The sequence below is a fragment of the Molothrus aeneus genome, chromosome 3 (assembly GCF_037042795.1).
Source record: "Molothrus aeneus isolate 106 chromosome 3, BPBGC_Maene_1.0, whole genome shotgun sequence".
Classification (NCBI taxonomy): Eukaryota; Metazoa; Chordata; class Aves; order Passeriformes; family Icteridae; genus Molothrus; species Molothrus aeneus.
The window spans coordinates 48,624,727-48,647,575 of record NC_089648.1 but is presented as its reverse complement, the minus strand read 5'-3'; the positions used below and the strand labels follow the sequence as shown (position 1 = coordinate 48,647,575).

The window sequence follows — 22,849 nt, the reverse complement described above, 5'->3', positions numbered from 1 at the left end:
TGAGGGGAAGAATGAAGTGATAAACATTCTGCAAATGAAAACAAATTACACATTTAGCACAATCTAATTGCATAGGTCTAGTCTTCTACCAAAATAAAAATAATATTTTCCTGGCTTAGCAGAAAATAATAAAAGCTGGAACTCCTTAATTCATATTATTTTTTCACATTATTTACCAACAGAATTCAGGAAAAAAATTTGAACTCAAGATCAACTCTTCTTGGTTTGTGAGACTGTTTGTGTCATCAAAATAAAATCAAATGCAGACAAAATAAACCTCTATATAGGGTGCAAACTGATTTATTTTCTTGCTGCTATCTCAAACTAACTTAAATATATTTAAGTATATGCATACTTATAATTGCTTATAATTAATACATACTTATAATTCCCAGTCTATATGTAGCAATAGCAGGAGGTTTAACTTGTATAGCTAAATTTAGACTGCTCCTAATTTGCAGAAGGGTAGGAGGAGAGGACAGCTAGGACTACCTACTGGTAATTATGCAGGTATGAGTATCAGTTCATTGTGACACTAATTTCTGTTCATTTGTGTAGTTTGAAAATGTGTGGGTTTGGCATTAGGTTTTGTTAGTGAATTTTGGGACTTTAAAAATAGAGGGTAGTTCTCTTTCTCTCTGGCTTTGCATAGTGGCACTGATGTAGTGCTGCCTTGAATCAGGTGCTGTCGTTCAAGGTGGTGTAGAAATGCCAAGCAAAGATCTGTCCAAAAATCTGACAGATGTATAAAGCTGTGTGCATATTCAAAAATTGGCAAAGAATAGTGATTCTCTTGATAAATAGTTTAAAAAAGCAGGCTGTTGAAAAGCTGTGGTAGTTAGGATGCTTTGTATGCTTTACAGGCAGCCTAATTCCCATCCAAAATAGTCTGTATTGTGTAAGAACACTGAGAAGAATAATAATTTGTCTTATTATGAAGGCTGCAATCAGTTCCAAATCACTCTGTTCCTAAGACCTCTCTGAAGATCACATGTCTGTTTTTAACATTTAAAAAAAATCATATTCAGCTTTATGGTGTTGTTAGATGGACAAGCTTGTATGTTTGTTGCTTCATTTTTTTTTTTTAATTTATTTTTCTGCTTTCTGGGCCTCAGAATAAAACTGCTCTTGTTCCCCTTCAAACATACTCCCAAACAAAGTTATTTAAAAGGTATGGTACCATTTTTCCCATTTATCTGTTGTGATCTGTGCTGCAAAGCAGACTATGGACAGCAGAGTAAACACTCAACTGTGAGAGAATCCACCCCCAGGCTTGTTGTCAGGCCATGCATAGCATGGGACGCAAGAGGTATGTCAGGCCCTTTACTGGGTGGAAAGAGATAAAGGAGAGTGGCAGGTCACAGATCACAGAATATTCTGAGTTGGAAAGGATGCACAAGGATCATAAAGTCCAACTTTTAAGTGAGTGGCCCATACAGGGATTAAACCCTAGGCCTTGGTGTTTTTAGCACCATGTTCTCACCAACTGAGCTAGTCTCAGAGTGTAAAAGAGGAGGGATTGTGCTCTCTATAAAGGAATATTTGAATGATTGGAGCTTGGACTGGGGCAGGCCAGCAGAAATGTTGGTGGTGCTGCCTTTAGGTAGCTGGAGAGAGCCTCAGGCTGTAGTACTCACGGGTGTCCCTTAAACACTGTTCTGGAAGGGAAATGCAGCTGGGTGCTAGAAACCAGGAGATGAGTTTAACACATCCCAAAACAATTCTTGATGCAGGTGATCAATGAACTGACTAGGACTCATGCTTTGCTAAACCTGCTGCTCATAGACAAGAACTGGTAGGTGATGAAAAGGTTGAGGGCACCTTTAAAATGCTGTCTGGTAAACCTTAGTTTTGCAGAGTGTTTGTCTCTAGTTGCATCAGCTTTTGGCATTGATCTTCTATTAAAAGCAGGAGAAGTGCTTGTTGGAAGCAAAAAGTGCTGCCAAATTTATTTTGGTTTTGTTTGTTTTAATTACAAAGCTGGCACAGCAATAGGTAAGCACTAATGAAAATAAGTTAGTTGGCACTCCAGCTGCTGGAAGCAATGTTTTAGAGTGTTGTGAAAAGATACAGAGTGCATCTTATTATTGTGTCCTCTGTTGTATAGTTGTGATATAAGTCCTAATTGTTCAGAGCCTGGTCAGCGATGTTCTGCTTGGCTGTGCTGAACAAGGAGCTGTGAAGCAAGGTGATCTCTTACACAGCAGCATCATGCTTCAAAGTGATTGACTTTGAAATAGTCATTGTGTTGAATGAAGATAAACCAGTAAGGTGGACACGAATTATGTTATTTTAGTCACATTCCATAGAGCTTTAATAATCTTGTAGCCTGGAACCTCACTGGTAAGCTACTCGCTACCCACAAAAATACTTTTATGAAAGATTGAAGCAGGTTTGATGAGTTTTGTCTCCCTGTGGAATGGCAATCCACCTGGGCAAGGCTTAATGAACAACCTTTTAGATAAGTCCATTTGCATCCTAAAACTAATTTCCACAGTGCAATACAGGGAGCCCAGGAAGCACTTAGTACCAGTAACCGATCTATGTGGTCCCAAGTTTTGTGCAACAAAACTCAATGTGTGTCTCCCATATAAGCCAAAGTTTTGTAGTTATACTTGAGTCTAGCCAGGAAGAGGAGTGTGTGGATCCTGCAGGCAATTTGTGGGAACCATTCCATTGTTTATATGGAGCCAGTTCTGTTTGGTGTTTGTGCACAAGAAGACTTAATGGCTCTGGCAACCAGCTTCCAAACCACTGTGTCTGTGAGCGAAGGGAAGGGCTGGAGGACAGTGCCTGAGTGACCTGCCTGAAGATGAAGAAGTGTTGAGCACTTTTCCATCCCTGTTTCACTTGTTCAAGGGAGAGAAGGGAGGTGTGGTCAGCCGGTCTGAAATTAGTGGACCTGCTATCTCAGGCGTCCAGCACAGGCTGCCTGGGCTTTCAGATATATAACTCTAATATGCTGAGCAATGCATTTCTGCATAGAGTCAAATACTGTGATTGCAGCATCCATTTTCTCCTTTTTTACTATTTATGTAATGCATAACTTTTTGCGTGGCTTCATTTTTTGTGCTGAAGTGGAATATTTGATGTGCATTATAGAACAATAGGTTGACTTTGAAGTGTTGCACTGATGTAAGTCACTTGCAATAAACACCCCAATGAGACAGTCCATTTTTTCCTCTTTTGGTTGACTAAACAAAAGAATCAGAACCAAGAACATGGTCTTAAACAAAATAACTCTAGAGGTACTCTTGGTACACTGTTGTTTAGTCTAGCAATTCTTGTAAAACTCTTTAAAGGCAGGGACTCAAAATATATGAAATATATAAAACTTGTTATTAATGTTTAAAACATTATATAAATTGTTAACAAGGCCTCATTGTTTCTGGGATAACATTTAAAGACTTTTCATGAAATTCTATTTTTAGCATTGCTATCAGAGTGATTGGAATCCTTCATCTTTGTTAGCAGGTCTGTGAAGGCTAGGCTGCTGCCACGAAGTATGTGGCTTAGAGGTCTAAATTCTTTGTTTTATCAATCCATGATAAAGAGGAGGCCACTTTATTGTATTAAAGAGCTGTAATTCCATGAAGCGTTTCAGTGATGTTGTAAAATCAAGATGCTTTGCATAATAAAATAACCCCAAGTGAGAATTTTATCATTCTCATGCTTAATTTGAATTTTACAAGGCAGATGGCAAATAATAAAGGTTGCATAACATTTCCCATTTAAAGAGTCTTGTTTCAGTCTCTTTACAACTTTGATAGATTTAAATGGTTTGGTCTCTATTTCTCTTTTGCCAGATTCTCTCCCTAATTCTTGTTTTCTTCATCTTCAGCAAATGGACCAATTTCTAAAGAATGAGACATAGGAAAGAAATAGGGAAATTCTGCTGTTTGGAAAAAAAAAATCTTAGTATCAGTCTCAAGGGATGGCTTAAGGGCACAAGGCTTTAATGAAAAGATTTGAAACTGGGAACAGTATGAATTTGGTTTTAGAGCTACGTCTCCTCTTGACCTTATGCGAATCTATTCAAATTAGCGGCATAAAGAGTCACAGCTCATGCCTGTCAGGGATGAATTCAGCATTTGAATGTTATATTTCTGTCCAGGATTTTTGGCTGAACTGAGGCAGCAGCCTTGCCTCTCAAATGCTTTGGTCTAATCAGTGTTCAACTTATTCCCAGTCCCCATGGAATGAGTTGAGCATGGTCCTCCCTGGAGCTCTGGGGTCTGAGGGGAAGCAGCCAGAGAAAAAAGTCCCAGTCTCTGCTGGCAGCTTTGGCACCAGGTGCACCAGCTAGGAGTGTAGAGGCTTGTTTTTCTCCCATGCTGCCCAGATGCCTGCTGCTTGGGTTTGCAGGAAACGTGATGTGATGCCTTTAGGGAGAGGTGGGCATGAGGAGATATTTGTTAGAACAATCTGAGCAATTCTCTCTGCCCAGAGAACTACAGGGGTAAAAAGGAGAATGGCCACAGAAGAGAGTTGCAGTGTAGCAGTTTCAAGAACAAGAGATGGAGGTTGAGAAGGCATAGAGGGGGGATGTAAGATGAGGAAAGGGGCCAAAGAAGTTGTTCAATAGGATAAGAGGAACAGGAGGGCATCTAGTGGAAAGGAATCTTGCTGGTATGTAAAGTTACCTGTTTGTAATGATTGTATATTCATAAATTTTGATGACTGATATATGTCAGTGCATTATGCAAGCTTTTGGTTAACTTTTAGGGTTTCAAGTTCAAGAACTGAAAAGTTAGGAAATCTCAGTGTGAAATTTGACCCTGCAGCTTGTTTAATACATATAATACATGACATACTATCAAATAATTAAGCATGTGATTGTGTTATTGGAAATTATTAACCCTCCCATCAGTAAGGCTAAATAACTGTGGAGGAAGTCAGACTTTGATCAATCTCGGTAGCCCTGCATACCTGAGGTTGTGATGATACAGCTTAATGGAAACTTCAAATATGTTCTGAAAGTTTGTAGTTGAGTTACTAGAAACAGTCCAAAAGCAAAGATTTGTGCACATCTTTGTATTAAGAATGAGAGGCCTTTGTAGCAAAATATTGAACACTGGAGGGTTTAAGTTTGAAATAGTATCTGGGTTTGGTTTTTATTCTTGAAACTTGTTGGTAAATAGAGTTCTTCTGATTACAGCTTGTTGCTGTGCTTAGTCAGATATTTTACATTGCATATTCTGTCATGTCATCATTATAAACCAATTAAAAATTAGAGCACAAAAGCAAGGCAACAACTTTAACACTTATTCTGTGTTTTGTCTCTTAGACACAATCCAAACAGCACCATGGTGGATTTTCTCCAAGTTAAATAAGGCATCAAATACAATGACAGTAACACTTTTTTTAAACATCCTATTTGATTGGTTGGATGTACACACTACCTATACATGTATATTGAACTAAAAGCAGTGAAGGGGGTAAGGAAAGATTTTTCTTACTTCTGTTAAAAAACCAGAAATGTTTGGTTTGATTTATTTTCAGTAGCAACCATCCATGTGGTTTTTTCTCAGAAGAATTAATTTTCAGTGGTTGTAACCTGAATATGGCTGAATCCTTTCAGTCTGGTTTTGAAATTGTGGAACATGCTTAAAATAAAAGTGAGTCAGTCAGAGGCAAAAGGTTTCTCTGAAGACTGTAGAGGGGCAAAAAATGAAATTTATGTCCCCAAAGGCCTAAGAACTGCAATTTATGGCAGTCCAGCAATGGAATCACCAAGAGAGCTAACAAGCAATTGCTTGGAAAGCCAATGACACCAATGCTTAAGTAACTAAAAGAGAACCTTCATGGACTTGGAATGTTTTATGCTTTCATGAGATACAAAGAGCTGTTGTAGTACTGGACTTAGGGCAAATGTTTGTGCTGCCAATAGAGTGGTCTGTGTCTAAGAGAAATCACCTACCCATGGAGATCCTATAGAGAAACAAGTTTTGGTTTTTTAAAAGACTTCTGCAAGCTGTGGATTTGTATGGAGAGTGTGGGGTGGCAGTGTATAAAGACAAGATGTACTTTTTACTGGTGTGCCACTTGACCTCAGGTTTGAGAGATAACCTGGGTAAAAAATATACTTTGGTTTTTGTGGTGAGTTATTCTTAAACGAAGGCCAAAGAGCTCTTGTAACCATTTGATGTCTTCCTAATAAAGACTTTTTAAAAGTAACTGTTGGTGTTATTTAAAGACTGCACGTAATACCTTCTGATAGAAATATATACCTTTAGCTTCCTAAACACATATTCATTTGTTATAATTTTTCAAATGCATGGAGCTCAGGAATTACTAAGATTGTTTGTGCAGACTCAGTTCTGTGCATGGGGTGTTGTAATTAGCAATTAGAATCTGCTGCCTTTCTGCCAAGCAGTACATAGCTCCTCAGGAAGCCCTACTTCCCGACAGCTGGACAGCAGAAAAGAAATGCTCCCTGAATTGAAAATAAATTTTCCAGTTTCCTATGCTGTTTACTTTGAAACACAAGTTTTCCAGAAAGTGGTGTCTTGAGAATCTTGTTGAGCTCTTGGCTGCTATTAGCTATATTTGTCTTCTGCCTCCTTAAATATGATAGTGTGGGCCTGGCACAGCTTTTGTTTTTGACAGTGATTGAAGTGATTAAGGATAAGTCATGCAACAGAAATATATTTTCTTAAGTCAGTGTTTCAGCTCTGTTCCCTGCTCAGCAATGGTAGGAAACATTCCTTTTTGCTGCGCTGTTTCTGTGTACATGCATTTTGCACCACACTAAATGCTCGTTTTATTTGGCTTGCAGTCATAGCACAGATCTTTTATATAAAAAGAACAGGAGAAGAAGCAGCAAATGGAGTGTTGCACTTGCTCTAAGTAGTTACAGCATCCCTTCCAGCGAGGCAGAGGCAGGCTACCAGAAAACTGCCTGTTTTCCTCAGGCAAGAGAACTCTGAATTAGAGTAATGGCTTGAACGTGTGCATCCAGGAGCTCAACTACTAAATAACAGCATGGAGCCTTTGTAGTTCTGTTTTGGAAATAAATGTCTCTACAGAGTAGGCTATATAAACAAAGCCCAGCTTCCGTGAATCTTCCTGCTGTCTTTAGTTGAGAGGTGGTTGTTGCTATAGCAATTTGCAGGCATTATTCATGTTTTATTTTTCTGAGGCTTGAAGGAGGACTTTTGAACATCTCCACAAAATTTAACCTATAGGGAGCTTTGCCCAAGAAAACCTGCAGCAGTGATTACCTATGTTACTTGTATTGATCCCATTAATTTGTAGATAGTCTAGATTTTATCTGTCTGGAAGAGAAATCACAGCAAATGTGCCAGGAATAAATCTAAGTGGCCTAAAGTGTTGTTGTGTGAAGATAATTAGATACCAGGAGCAGTGTAGCTATCTCAGTGTAATGCCTAACTTGGCTTTTCAGCCAAGTCAAGCTCCTGAGGCGGATTCTGGTGTTGACATGGCTCTCCCACATTCAGTTCAGGGTGCCAAGTCAGGAGATGAAACCCATGTGGCAATGAACTTTTTCTTGGTAAAAAAGGTTGTGCTACTTCATTATTTTATTTACAAGCTAAATCTTACAGAAAACTGCAGCTTTATAGCCAATTATAGTAAATTTTACCCCATGTTCCTTTACATGGAGTACTAATGCCTTAGACTGTTAGCATTAAATGATACTTCTTTTTTTTTTTTCCCTTATCCTCTCTTCTTGTGTTTTGAGCATCTTTATTTTAACTCATTCTCTGGTGAAAGGTTTGATAAGATCTCACCAAAGGTAGTTGTCAGGGCTTGTGCAGAGCAGTTTCTTGGGAGTTGTCCTGTGAAACTAAACCACAATGGGCATGAAACACTTTCAGTCTAAAACCACTTGTCTGTTTGTGCAAATGTACTTCTATTATGACTGAGGAAAATAGCCACTAAATCAATAGGCTGGGTTGAAATTGTCCTGTTTCTCTTATTGTGATGAGTGCCCATTTATTCTCTCCCAAATGAGGTAATTGAACAACGTTACTCTTGCAACCCCATCTTCTTCCTAGACGCAAAAGGATGAGACTGAAGATGCTTTAAAGCAATTATGGGATGAAGGCCAGGACTTCACTTAGTTCAGCAGATACAGTGATTCTGAGTTTAAAGTAATTGAAAGCAGAGGACAGGAGAACTTGGATAATGGATTTCTCTTAAGCTTTATTGTAGATGTCTTTTAATGGGGATGGGTAGTGAGGGAATTGTCATTTGTGTGGCAGGCCAGTAACCTGGAATCCAGTGAGAGCTGCTGTACTGTTGGCTGAAGCTCTGTAGAAAGAAAGTGATTCGAGCTACCCAGAAGGTCAGGGAGATGTTAAGTGTATTCTAAAAGTAACGCAGTGGGAGAGTTCTGTTCTAGTCTCACTTGTATAGTTGTGTAAGGTGGCAATGCAGAGTAACCAAAGAAGAAGGCTTTGAAGGAGAATAGTTCTATTTTTGAACTTTCTTATGCTTAAAAAGTTAATATCATTTCATTTGCTAAGTGTCCTATGCATCTTGCAGCTGCTCTTGTGTGTATTTGTGTGTGTAAAATGCTAAAGTGCCCTAGTTTTAGAGTGTGCCTGCAGCTGCACATGCAGCAGAGAGAAATTATTAAAGCAAAAATCTGAATTTCCTACCTGTGGAAAAAAGCAGTTCTAAAACCTCATTTGTTTCCTTGGTTTAAACCTCACCTGGCAAGAGCAAGGCTTAGCATTTGGATGTCGGTGAAGATAACACTTGTTTGTTCTTACGCAGGGCACACTGAGACGCCGCCTGAAAAAGGGGTGTGTGTGGGGGTGTCCCCACAAGGCAACTGAATCACTTGGTGCCGTAGATAGGAATTAATTACTGTGACACAGAAAAAGAGTAGTGCCTTGCTTTTAAATGATCAGTATGCTGCCATGTATGAAGGAATTCTTCACATGAGGATGGTAAAGCACTGGAACAGGTGGCCTAGGAAGTTGTGGATGCCCCATTCTTGGAAATGTCCAAGGCCAGGTTGGATGGGGCTTTGAGCAACTTGATCTCCAGTGGACTATGTTTCTGTCCATAGTAGAAGGGTTGAAACTAGATGATCATTAAGGTCCCTTCCAGCCCAGACCATTCTGTGATTCATCCTGTGATTCTGTGGTGGCAGAAGAACAACTATTATGGGCCTACTCTGTCTAAAACATGAAGTCACTGGGATGGTAACTATGAACTTCAGTGCACATGGAGCTAAGTCAGAAGAGTTGAAAGCATAGAGGAAAGCATGGGTATGGTGACTTGTGTATGTCAGTGGGGTGGCAAGAAGAAAGCACTATGTTGTCTGAAAAGCTCTGTGTTGGCAGGAGTATCCTAAATTAATCACTAGATATTGTTCATTTTGTAGCATAGTCATTTAAATTAAAAATATGTATCGCATCAAAAGAATGTTTCATTTTATTTTACTTCAGTGGGGAGAAGTGATTATGTCCTCTTTTCTTTGAGACTAAAGAGATTGCATTGTTTTCAAAAATAACTATATCTCAAGATCAAATTGCTCAATAGAGCAATGTATAGCAAAGTATCCATTTCCCCCCTCTCCATGCCCACACTCACTTTGCTGCAGTTGCTATCTCACTAACACTCACAGGCTGCAATATGCTTTGGTCACTGTGCCCTCTGACTGAGGGTATCAAATAATTGGACACTCAAGTTTCTTTCTGCAATTCAAGCAATCTCACCTTGGAATCGGTGTGATACAGAAAGCAGGCTGGTCTGTGCCCGATTCTCCATTTCTCAGCAGTAGGTGTAAGCTTCATTGTACCTTGGAATTACTCACAGGAATTACCTCATAGTTTGGAGAATGATCTCTGGTTTAAGTCCAGAAGAGCTTTTCATCTAGAAAATTGTACAGGTGCTTCATTTCATACTGTCTGAGGTGACCTTCCATGTACAGCTACTGCAGCAATACACTGACACTCAACCTGGGTATGGGAATCTCTCTGACATCGTGGTAGCAAATGCTGCCTGCAGCAATGAGAAATCTGAGGAGAAGCAGCTGGTACTCTTGTACCTTGGCTGAAGGTGTTTGCCCTTGTGTAACAGTCTCACAAATAAATCACTGCATCTTGCACATTGCCTGCTTTTGGTGTTCGGAGAGCTCATGCCCTAAGACAGGCTGCACAGCAGAAATTGCTGGCTGTCTGGAACTGAAGCTGTCCTGCATGCCCTCAGGCAGTGGCATTTCAGATTTCATTTTGGTGATGTGTAATTAAAAAGCTTCCATTCACGTGTCTCATCTGTGTTTGGGTGAGCTTGCTAGCCTTCTGGCCAACTGCAGAACTGACTTCATAGCACAGGCTTTTTCAGCAGAAAACCTTTTTTCCAGGGCTCCTTTCATGTTAGTATCCTTGTTTTATATTGCAGTGAGATAATGAAATTTCATTATCCAGGGAATATGAGTGTCAGCTTTTTAAAAAATGCTGTTACAGACACTGTGTTTCTTTTATCATCCTTAAGAGAATCTAACTCTCCCTACAAAGGCATTTGGTTTGGTATCTTCTACGTTATTTAATATTTTAGGATACAATGCTTTTTAAAGCTGATGTGGTCAGCCAAAAGTAATCTTTTATAAATATGCATCTCCCAATGGAGGAGTTATACAAGTTTAATCTTTAAAAGAAAAAAAAAAGCTGTCCCTTTCCCTATAGCCAGTTGCATCATCCAGATTTATGTCTGTGGATTGTTTCCAAATAAATCTATTTGTGCTTCTGTCTTTAATGTTTTACAGTTGAGGGCTGAATTAGCTGTGTTTATCTCTCTAGTCTATATGATGAAAACAATGGCAAGTTTTATACCATTCCAGGAGTAGTAAGCACTAATGCTGGTGAGTTTTCACTCTGCTTTGCTCAGCCAGGACATTAGAGATGAGGAGCATTGGTAACAGTGCTTTGTTTGGCAACTGTGATTGTAGACTTCTGTGATAAGTGCCAGAGCAAAAAGAACTGGGACGGTCACTGCAGCTTGGTGTCATATAATTTATTTATATTTGCAAACCAGACTGGTAAGTTCCACACTGTTGGAAGTACAAAAAGATGTACTAAAGCATTGACCTTTTAAGAATTGAAAATATTTTAATATAAACTTAATTAATAGGCATGTTTAAATAAGGCATGAACTTTGCTTTCATGTTTCAGTGAATACAAATGAAACACAGATATTCTGTCACTTTTCTGACTCAAACTCCAACTTGCAAATGTACTTTGTAAGTACTGCTGTTTAGACTGTAGAAGAGCAGGCATTTTCCATTTGCTAATGATGGAAGTTTCAAAAAGTTTTTATCTGAAGTTGCGAAGAGTTGTATTACCTTAAATAAAAATAGCAAATTTGTCTATAGTCTGGAAATACTCTTTCTTCACCTTAGTTCATTTAGAAATCGCTTAAACTTATTTCCCTTAACAAGATGATCTGAGTGTTGACATAACAAGAATTAGGTACATGTCTCTATCGTTTCAAAACAGAAATCTAGACTTTCGTTTTATCACACTGGAGTGCATTAGATCCAGGACTTCTGCAGAATTCCTGCAGTTCTTTCTCCCTCACTGCTATAATAGTTGGCAAAACCTTGAAAATCTCTTGAAATAATTTTATCTGTGTTGTTAGTTAGAACAAAAATTTGTTACAAAAATATTTTGATTTGATGGTATAGCCCTACCCATCCTGCCAAGAGTTTTCTGAAGAATTTAAATTAAGAAGCCTGATAGAGTTGTTTTTGATGTGTTTCTGTTTTTCTTCTGAAATGGTAGCTCTGCTAGAGAAATATTTCTAGTGTCTCTATTGAACCTGGTATTCAGTGCATTCAAGAGGGCTTGGGTTTTTTGGGTAGAATAGAATGGACAATACATGTGTAAAATTTCCAAGCTGATGCTTCAGTTCTATTCCTATTTGTATGCCCTTCCCTAAAGGATTAAACTGAAATAAGGGCAGTCAGTGCACCATCAGTGTCTTGGTTTCCCCATTCCCTAGAAAGCTGACATCTCTTTGTGGGCAAGCTTCCGCAAAAGGCACATTCATGCTGTGCTCTCCTTGTCCCTCCTGCAACCTATTGCTGAGTCTAACAGTCCTCCAATCTCCAGAGGTACTTCCCTTGTTGCACTAAAAGAATTGTAGGATCTGAGCTCACCCCCAGTGCTGCTCTGAGCCTGTCTCTTGAACTGGTCACTGAACCTTCCCAGAAGCACCAGGAAGCTCCTTGTCCATAGTAAGTGTAAGCAAAGTTTTCTTAGTGTCCCCTTTTGCTCCTGTCCTAAGCTACTGCTCAGGGAGCATCTGCCAACTACCAGGACAGCACATTTGCTATGCAGGAAGGGCTCAGCAGGCAGGGCTTTAAAGGATGAAGGTTGCTTCAGAATGGTCTGTGGATAGGAGCTGGCTGCTGCCAGGCTGCTTGCGCCTTGGAGGCCAGCAACAACGTGCAAGGCACCATTTATTACCTCCTGTACAGAAGGGAAGTTTTAAGTTGTTACAGAAAGGGAGAAAAGGAGGAGCTGTTTTATACTAATAAAATGCCAATGCTTAGTGCTGTGCTCCTGTACAGTTGAAGTGTTAGAGTAACTGTCTTGGACACAGCTCTTCTGTGCAGTTTGTACAAATGGATTTCGGTGATGAGAGGAAGATGGTTGGGCTTTGTGTACCAAGTGTTGTGTTTGGGTCACTAATCCATTTTCAAGCCTCTCAGCAGGGTCTCATTGTAGCATGTGTTAATTTAAGGTGAGAATTTCCCTCTTATCTTGTTTTGAAGGACTTGGCTTTGGTAATGGTTATGTTTGCATGCATAGGCGTTTACAGAAGCAAAGCAGTGCTGGTGGCAGTGCAATTTGGGTTCGCTCAAGGCACTGTTTTATAATAATCTTCTGAAAAGTGTTAACAGGCCCTGAATAAGATTAGGGCTGCAATGTGCTTATGCTGTGACAGTGAGGAGTAGCATTGACTTAGTGTTCAGCTCAGACAGAGATAGTAGAAGCAGCAGCATAAGAAATTTGGTCTGTCCAATGTTCAGTATAGTACAGAAGCACTGGAAAATATTGTCTCCAGCAGTGCTGGAACAGGCTTCCAGGCCAACACTCACCCCACTCTCTTCTTGAGGGGAAGTTTCAGAGTCATTATTGACAAGCAGATTTTGAAAACTAGTGTCTGACAAGTGAGTTTTTAAATGAGGCTCTTTACAACTTATCCTCTCCAACAACTCTAAAGAAGAGAGCAGATCATCATTTTGTCCAGACTTACTATGAGGATTTTAGTATTAAACATCCAGGTACTTGGTTTTTTTACCTTTTTATCTGTCAGCTGTACTGCATGCATCTTGGTAATTTTTGGCCAGCCATAGAGCTTTGAGACCTATTTTTCTCTGGAAAGATTGCTGTCCTTTGTTCCTCAGATTGCAATTTTAAAATGCAAGTAAGAAGTAAGCATGGTGTGCAAGTATGGAATGAACACATTATTTAACTCTAAACCAATAAATTGCACTAAAATATTACTTAGTATATCGTTTGTCTAAATATATATAGATATTGATGACACAAAGAATGTGAAAGTCTAAGGACTTGCAAAATATATTTTTACTGTAAATATGGAGAGTAGTTTTTGCATGTCTTATTCATAAACTATGGATGTAAGAAGAGGCAAAAGTCACAAGTACTGGAAAAGCTTTAATTTGTGTTGACTTCTGCTTTCCCATGTATTCAGCCCCCGGATCATGGCTCACAGGAATTTGCTTTTAGGATAAACAACCCAGTTTTGCCATTAAAGAGACTCTTTAGTATTAAATTTCAGTGATGCTGCCTTAGAATAGAATAGCCAGTTGCTGAATGCTCAGATGCTTATTCTGAGCCAGGTACTCAGGATTTTGGTCTTAATGTGTTTCTGAATTAATAAATAATAAATTCTGTCAGCTCTGACCTGTATCTGTACTTTCAACATGCTCTACCTAGCACAGCAATGCCTCTGACTTGACTGACATGCTAGCTAGCCACTGTTCCCAGTGTCTAGACAAAAGTGCCTAGACTAGCCCCAATTCTTTATTATTACATATACAAATTTAGACTACTCTGTTCTCTGCTTAATTCTGGGTAATTCAAACGATGCATTTTTTACATTGTGCATGTCAGGGGCGACATGCTATATAAAATACACGAGGGAATTTAAGAGTAGGGCTTTTATTTTGTTTTATTTTTCTTTTTGAGCAGTGTTCATAAGGAAGTAGTTGGAGGTAGCAGGATTAGATGCTAAGGAGTAAAGACTATATCAGTTCCCAGTTAGCTCTGCTTTAAATTTCCCAGTTTAATGCTGAATTTCCTCTGCTGTGTATTGGCAGCACTTTTTTACTGAGGCATGAGTTTGTTCCAGCTGTCATTTCTGAAGCCTTCCCCATCCCACACACCCCCAGCACTCTCTGACAGCTAAAAAAAGTAGCTGTTTAGTCATACCAGGGGCATTAGATGACAAGTGGCAGGTACAGAATAGCTAGATTTTCTTCTTTTTTTTCCCTGTAATCCCTCCTCCTCTGATTTAGCTGTTTCTTTTTTCTCATGACTGCTTCTCAGTAACTTCTCTCACACTAGCAGAAATAGAGCAGGGAGCTGGAGGGTGGTCTTTCCCCTTTGGTGCTCAGAGCACCCTGTGCCCAGAGGTGTACCTGCACTGCCATGGCTGTCTGCAGGCCTGGGGCTCTCCTGTGCTTGTGCTCTCATCCACAGCTGTGCAGCCCTGGTACAGCTCCCCTTTCCAGACCTGGGCTAGGATGCAGTTCTGGGGGGGCTGCTGTGCCCATCCTGACCTTGGCACAGGTCTCAGCAGCACTTCTTCCTTGTGTTCCCCAAGTGCCTCTTCACACTGCGTTTAATCTCTTGAGGCTTACACTTCTGGAGGTAGAGACCTTCTGGAAATAGAACTGCCTCTGTCTTGTGGCTGATTCCCTTCTTCCATGGAACAGAGCTTAAGCGTCTTCTTTCCAGCTCCTCAGCCTTGCTGTGGGGCCTTTGGTTTGCCATTCACCTCACTGGGAATAGCTGGTTCACGCTGTGCAAACATGTGCTTGATGTGCCACAGTCTGAAAAACAAGTGTTCGTAATCTGCACAACCCTTGTGTTTTTAAAAAAGCCTGTCAAAATGCCAGTGTGATGCTTTGTCTCTCAATGTTTGGCATTCAGTGTTTTCCAGGATCTGGGTGAATGTTCCTTCTTGCTTTCCAGTGCATCCTCCCAGAGGCTCTAATTCTCAACAAAGTTTTTCCCCTCGAGTATGTTAAATTGTCTCTCGCCAATCTTTGGCCAGAGCTTATCTGGCACGTAGAGAAGCACTAAAAACTTGCAGTTTTCCTTCTTTCACAGTGTTTTTCATGAGCCTTTTTCTCAGCTTTGAATATTTTAATATAAATTTTCTCTTTGTGCTTGTTTTACTTCCCACTGCTGGCAATTTCTACTTCTCCTCACACAGGCCTCCTTTGGACAAGCTGGAGATAACTGGTTTTGTTAGTTCAAGAGGAACACCTTAGACTGGAAGGTTATTAAAGGCATTTTTCTCTGACAGATGCTGATCATGGAACAGCCTCTTTCAAAGTAGTTCTGGCCATCATAAAGTGGGGGGTTTTTTTCCATTTTAGCAAGTAAACTTTGGTACTGGTATTTGGCACAGAGATTATTAACTGCTGTAGGAATTTACTATAATTATAATGGCTGTGTGTGAGACATGGGGTGAGCTGACATCCTATGAAATTGCTTGTCAGTCCTTCTAGAGCTTGTACTTACCTTGGTACCAGAACTATTGATTAAACCTGTCTGATCATGAACACATAGATATATTGAAACTGATCAGAAACTTCTAAATAGATTTAATTTCCATTACCAAATGTTCTTGTAGGAATAATCTGCCAGTTTTGAACTTGTCTTGGTTCAAAGCAAAGCTAAAAGCTGAGCCTGCAGAGGTCCTCCCTAGCACTAGTCATCCTTATGGATCCCTTTCAGCTCTGCCCCTGGTATAGATGCTGAATTCTGTGTTGCAACTGGTGTTACTTGAAAGCTCAGCATTTACAAATGCATATTATTTAGTAGCAATACATATATCTTTTCTTGCCTTTCCCCCCCTATTTTTCCCCTCTTTCCACAAAAAGAAGCTGAGGTACAGCTTTCTGTGTAAAGCTGTGCTATGCAGTAATGGCAGAGCTGAGAGAGACAGCTGTGCTTCACAGAAAATGATCCATCTCTAACACTTCTTTATGCAACTTTTATTCCCTTATGGAAAGGTAGTGGTCCAAGATAAACAGCAGAGCAAATATTAGGCAGTTAAATTATATCTCTTCCGGCATCTGCTAGGTATTGAAACCGGTGCTGTCAATATTTAGTTGTAGATTTTAGATGTTTGGTTGTCTGATTAATCTGTTTGTATCCTAGAGCAGGAGGTATTTTGTGTGGGAGCACACCTACACTGGTTACTAAATGCACTAAATGTGCCAATTCCTATTTGATCTCCAGCATCGTTAAAATTCATGGTGTGCCATCTGTTCTTTTCATCACTTGTCATATAAGTGGTCATATGAATGCGTATTCAAACCATGTCAAAAAATATTCCAAGGAAATGTTAGACAAGGAAATATGGGAAAAAAGTATTACTTCGTGTACCTAGGCCTTTTTTGCAAGTGTATTTTCTGGATGGCATTTAAACCACAGTTTTGAAGTTAATGGAGTGTTGCATAATCCCATGGTGCAGTCCTTGTAGAAAATAATGCACATACTCGGTATGAAAGATGCAGAGAAATTTGTGCTGACACTATTAGAGCATCAGTGTACTCACTAGCTCTTAGAAACAGTATTTTTACTTTTTTATGACAGTTTGCTCTTCTAGATGATGCCCTAGGCCAGACTGATGGGAATTGTGATGTAGTCCCACTGAGTTATAGTAGGACTTTTTCTGAGAATGTTCTAAATAGTTGATACATGCAGGAGAAAAGCTTGTTTTACAAGTACCTTAACTTTGAGGGAGAGGTAAGATATAAAGAGTTTAGAATCACTGAAATGTTAAGGTTGGAAAAGACCTCTAAAAATGAAGTCCAACAGTTAAACTAACACTGCCATGTTCACCACTAAACCACGGCCCTGAGTGCCACATCCCCAAGTTTTTTAACCCTTCCAGAGATGGTGGTTTCGACACTTCCCTGGGCAGTCTGATGACTCTTTTGGGAAGATTTTTTTTCCTAATATCCAGTCTAAAACTCCCCTTGTGCAACTTGAGGCCATTTCCTTCTTCTTGTTCTGTGAGAAGCAGCTGACCCCCACCTGGCTACAAGCTCCTTTCAGGCAGTTGTAGAAAGTGATATGATTCCCCTTGAGCCTCCCTTTCTTCAGGCTAAATACCCCCAGCTTCCTCCCCTGCTCCTCACAGCACTTGTGCTCCAGTCACTCCACCAACTCTCTTGGCTTTCTCTGGACTTGTTCCAGCACCAGGTATGGATTTTTATAATGGTAGATCCTACCAAGTTCAGTGGTGCTCAAATTATCTTGCCAAAAATCAATCCATCTACCCATAGGTCACACTAATGTTTTGTATGAGTCTTTAAAATGGCAAATACTAAAATCTTATGCTGGGCTGCCTTTCAGGTCATTTGGAATCAGTATTTTTTAAGTTGAACAGCGGTTATTTGCAAGAGACTTAATACAGGTGTCAAGAAGAGCAGTGTCTGACAATTATTTAAGGTTTCACACAATTTTTTTTGGTGAGACGATGTGATTTTTGAACACTGTTCTTGGCAAAACATTGCTCTTGAACATGAAACATTTGATAACAGCATTTTTCTATTTCCCTCACCCAACTTTCCCCTGCAAAAAAGGTACAGTATGTGTAGCATACAGGTTCTTCCTGCTACCTTTTACCCTCTGTGTTAATCCTGAAACATGCCTGTGGAAAGAGGTAAGCAGGGAAACAAAGATTTCTGTGAGGCACGAAGGGAATGAACTCACTGAGGTAGTAAATGCTGAGTGTGTATTGTTAAAGTTGACATGCGTAAGAAATTGCTTGGAGCCTTCTGAGGAAAATTTGTTTTAATTATGTTTTCTAAAGTGGATCTAATACAGTAATGCCTGTTTAGCTTTTAAATCTGGAGTAATCAGGGTTTTTTTCCAACTTTCATTTCTAGTGATATTTTTGTTCAAATGAATTGGTGTCTTTCATCCCCTAGGCTTTATTTATAACTGCCTCTTTATCCTTGCTTGCAAATGCTTTCAAGCTGTTTTTGGAGGGCTTCTTAGAATTCTTACAGTCTGCCTTTAGGCTGCTCCCAGATTGGTGTGTTCTGGACTCCAGCACCCCTATAGTGGAACAGCTGGGTACAAAGATGAGTAGTAAGATGAAAAAATCCTGGCATCTAATTTCTTGGTTTGTTGTTTTTTTTTTTTTTTAGTTAGAGATAGATGCTGAACCAAGGATATGGTTTTAATTTGAATAATAGTAATGAATCTTCTGGGGTTTTTTTCTTTATAAAGGGTTGTTGAAAGGGCATTCAGAACTCCGAAATTAGATCTTGTTCTAGGCTGGTAGGGGCCAATCAAAAGTCTGTTGCAAACAATGGGAATATTTCCTCAGTTATATTTCATTCAGGTCCCTAATAGTCCTCTCTCCAGTCCTGCATTATGGATGTGTAATTTGTAAAGAAGTTTTTACCAGTATCTCATACCATACCTTTAGAAACCTGGGATCTGCAAGTCATCTTATAAGTCTTGTTAAAACACATTGCTCAGATGAAATCTTCTTGTGGCTCTTTGCTCAAGTTGAATTGGGAACTTGTATTGTGGCTTAAATGCTTTCTGCCTTTGGGGTTTTTTTTAATGCAAAATGATGTAGAATGGCATTTAGGTGAAATCTTGGAACAGTCTGATTTTAAAGGCAATACAGCAATATTTTAGTTTCAATATAATAAGGTGAGTGATCTACTACTAAGTAAAATGGTTAATTAATATCTTCTTCCTTATTTTAGCAACTGAAGGTTCTGAAACACAAGATAAGAAAGTCACTTCAGGACAAAGCAACGCTGGAACTAAACCAGGTACACCATTCCACATGCTCCATGTTTTAAGGCTGTTTGCCTCAATGGTGCATGGAAAACAGCTGTTGTCACAGAAACTAGTTCTAAAGTTTGTTGCTTTTGTACCTCACTTACTGTTTCAGACAAAACTGGTATCAGTGACTGTTCAGTTATATTTTAGAATAGCTTAGGAATGAGGGCTGGGAAGTGAGAAAAGACAACAGAAGCCACCGTATTTGCATCTGTGCTTGGACAAGAATTATGTGCTGTAGGCAAAGATTTGCAGCTTTGTATACATGTGCCTCTGTTCAGGCATTTCCTCACTTACCACAAAGCATGCCACATTCTGTAACATGCTCTATGCAGTGGGCAGATGTTTCTCATTACTTCACCATACCTCACGGGTACATTGTGTGGAATTAATTCACTGTTTGCTTACACAGTTGAAAATGTATGTGCTTAAAACCTTACTGTAGTCCTTGGTGTCATGGGTCTGTTCCACTTGCATGCTCAGACCAAGATCCAGAAGAGGACTCAGATTCTAAATTCTGCTTATGTTGCAATTCAGGTACCCAAGGTTAAAGAATGCAATTAGTAATGCTTGTGCTTAGATGCCTGGGAAAGGAGAGGTGCTTGTGGTGCTGAGGACCAGGCTCACTGCAACATCCCCCTTTCAGCTCCTTGACAGCCTGGCAGCTCAGTGACTGTTTTGTACTGACAGATTTTTCTCTATCACCAAAAGGGGTGCCTTGGCCTGTGTCCCCAGAGGGAAGGAATCCCAGCATTGTCTGTGTTCAGATCACACCTGGCATGCTCTGCCAGGCATGCTGGGTCCTGCACAGAGTGCAGGAATCATGGCTGCTCTCAATCAGATATACAGTGTTGGAAAAGGAGGAGAAAACAAAGATAATATTACCTTTTTCCACAGCTCTTTGTGATGGACAGTGTTCAGTACTTGCCTTATTCTACAATAGTTTAATCCAGTTTTCATATCTCAGGAGGCTGTCCTACCTGTTCCTATGTTCCCTTCATCTATGGTGGTGTGTAGAAGGAATCCAAAATTCTTGGGGCTGGAGCAAGGGAAAGCAGAATGGAGCTTATAATATGAGCCACAAAAACTGGTCATATTTACAACTATATATGACAATTGTTAATTTAGGAACTAAATTTCTACAAATACCAATTTTGCTTAAGAGTTTGTTGAGTCTTAGTTCTATAGAAGATTTGTAAAACTTGTTTTTTCCTTTTGTTGATTTGTAAAACTTGTTTTTTCCTTTTGTTGCTGTCTTTAGGGACAAAAAAACTATTGATGTTTCAGTGCAGAATTTCTGCAAAATATTGTTCACGGCTTCTAAGCTTTCAAAATTACCTATTAACTTATTAAAATGTATTTTGAACACACACTAAATGTTCTAAATATATGGACATACACTGTTTTCATAAGGAATTTAGAGGCTTAATTTCCAGCAGCAGGTACAAAACTAACTTCTCCTATGCAGAACTATGGCTTATTTATTCTCCAAACATCCCTATCATACAAATGCTTAATTCTATGCCTGTTACATGAGTGGAAGGAAGTAGATTGCTGAGTGTGAGTTCCCACATATTGCAGCATTACCAGACTGCAACTTCCAAAGCAGCATGTGGGTCTTCTTGGAGTGTTGTCTCTTGGGTTTTGCATATGCCAAGTTGGCAATTATTTCTCTAAAAAATGAGAAATTCTTGCAGGATTTGTTGCAGCTGACATTTTTCCCATTTCCTTTCACAGTAAGTTAAAGCTTATGGTCTGATGAGGAATATGAGCAAAAGAGAGTACAAAATATTTTGTTTGTTTGTCCTGGTATTGTTACTGAATAAGAAGAAATGCCAATCCCCCAGGTATTTGCCTGGTGGGTTTTTAATGAATAGAGATGTGAGAAATAAAATGGGGAGCAGTCCCAGTGAACTCTCTTCTTTTGCCACAGTTTGAAACTATCGATGCTCTGCACTGGGGGTGCCAGCAGAATATCTGGATTCAGAATGCAAATGTTGGAGGTTGGGGTTGTAGCCAAACCATGAAGGATAATTTTGAAGACTTAGAGAAGACATTTTAATTGTCAGTGTGAGTCTTGCACTGATAATATGTGCTCCAGCTTCTAGCAGAGCAAATGCAATGATGGTCTGCTACAAAGGTGTTACCCTCATCTTTGTACTAATATTGATTTAGCTCTTTGTGATCCCAAATGTATGCAGAATTGCTTGTTACTGAAGACACACGCTCTGCATAGCCTGCAACTTAATGTGAATTCTTTAGGATTGTTCTAACATCCTGGGGTGTTGGGAGAGGGGCTGCTCTTGTGTGAACAATATCAGGTGTGTGATATGAAAAAAATAATTGGATATCTTCAAACAGAGTGGCAGAGGGCAACTTTAAAAATTTATTTTATACCTTCATTGCTTATAATTAGGAATTCTTAAGGGAGCCTTTTCAGTTTGCCTCTCCATGTAACCCTCCTGCCTCTTTGAAGAATTGTTGCTTCCCTCCGATAGGGAAATCTCTCTTCTCAAGAAAAGGAAAAAAACCCCAAGTGGAAGGATATTCTGAAATAAGCAGGTTTCTACATTTTTCCCCAGTGCCTCATCATTTTCTGTCAACTCAATGTTACATTGACTTTGCTGACAGCCCTTGAAGGGAATCCTTGTTTTCCAGGGAAAATGTGCATTATTCCACAAGCACTAATTACTCATGCCACAGAAATTCATGTTTTGTGAACCTGGTGTGCCAGTCACCAGAGAGAAGGAATATTATTACCCTTTTGACCTGTGTCTGCATGCTGAAGGGACTGCGTGTGAGTCAGCGCGCTGCTGAACATCAGCCAAACGCAGATGTACACCCTGCAGTGGGCAAATCTCTGCCAAGCCATGGCTGAGCACAGTGTCATTAATGGCAGCACTCTGGGCTAGCCAGCCAACATTAAAGTTTTGACCTGCAGCTGGGTGACAGATTACCTTTGCCTTTGCTGGTGACTTTTTCACTTGTTGTGCCCTTCATGGGGGCTGTCGTGCTTGAAGGTTCTCCCTGCCAACTGTGCAATGGGTTTGCTCCTTGCAGCTGTTACTTTGTATTGCTATTAGCACTCTTAATTGGGGCTCTAGTCTGGCAGTAGTTGAGATAATAGTTTTTCACTGATTAGAGTTCAAGAGTAATTAAAGTGTGGTAGCTGTTGGTGAACAGGTTCACCCAAGAAATCCTGTCATTCTCATGCAGAAACCTCTGTTGGAGGATGAAATGCACATAATTTTTTAAAAATCTAATTCAAATATCTATTCAAAATTAGTTTAGCACAGCCTCAGTTCAGGGACTTACTTTGCAAATATCTTTAACCTCAGTTTTATGACCCATTGTATTGTTTGCTAATAACTTTTTTCATAGGTATGCAGCCTGTACACAAGTAGGCTGAGTCTACACATTTTTACAAGTTGATTACATGTGTATTCACACCGAATAGTGAAAAGGCTCTGTTGTCTTGTGTTCTTTCATGATGACAGTATTCGAAAAGCTCTTTATCTTAAAATACTTTAAAACTGAGTTCCTCTCAATACCAAAATAAATCAGACCATTTATTTATATCCAGAATTTTTTTTTATTTTTCTGTGGGTTTTTTGTTTATTGTATTCTTATGCAAAGCAGACTTTTTCAGTGCTACTGAAAAAAACCCCATAAAATTAAGAGCTTTCCAGGTTTAACAGGACAGGCTGAGTAGGAAATTGGTTTTGGCAGCATGCTGAGATGAATTGCTAACTTGGATTTTGTTCCCTTTGTCTGGAACAGCTCCATTGCTGAGACTG

At 39.6% G+C, this 22,849-nt stretch overlaps 1 protein-coding gene across 7 annotated transcripts in view; it reads left to right on the top strand.

Moving 5' to 3' along the window:
* MAP7 (microtubule associated protein 7) overlaps window positions 1-22,849 on the top strand; it is a 109,637-nt gene that overhangs the window by 42,625 nt on the left and 44,163 nt on the right. For all 7 annotated transcript variants that reach the window (XM_066546870.1, XM_066546869.1, XM_066546867.1 and 4 more), the window contains exon 2: window positions 18,974-19,042. In XM_066546870.1, coding sequence (XP_066402967.1) covers window positions 18,974-19,042 — 69 coding nt within the window. The remainder of the gene's footprint in view (window positions 1-18,973; window positions 19,043-22,849) is intronic.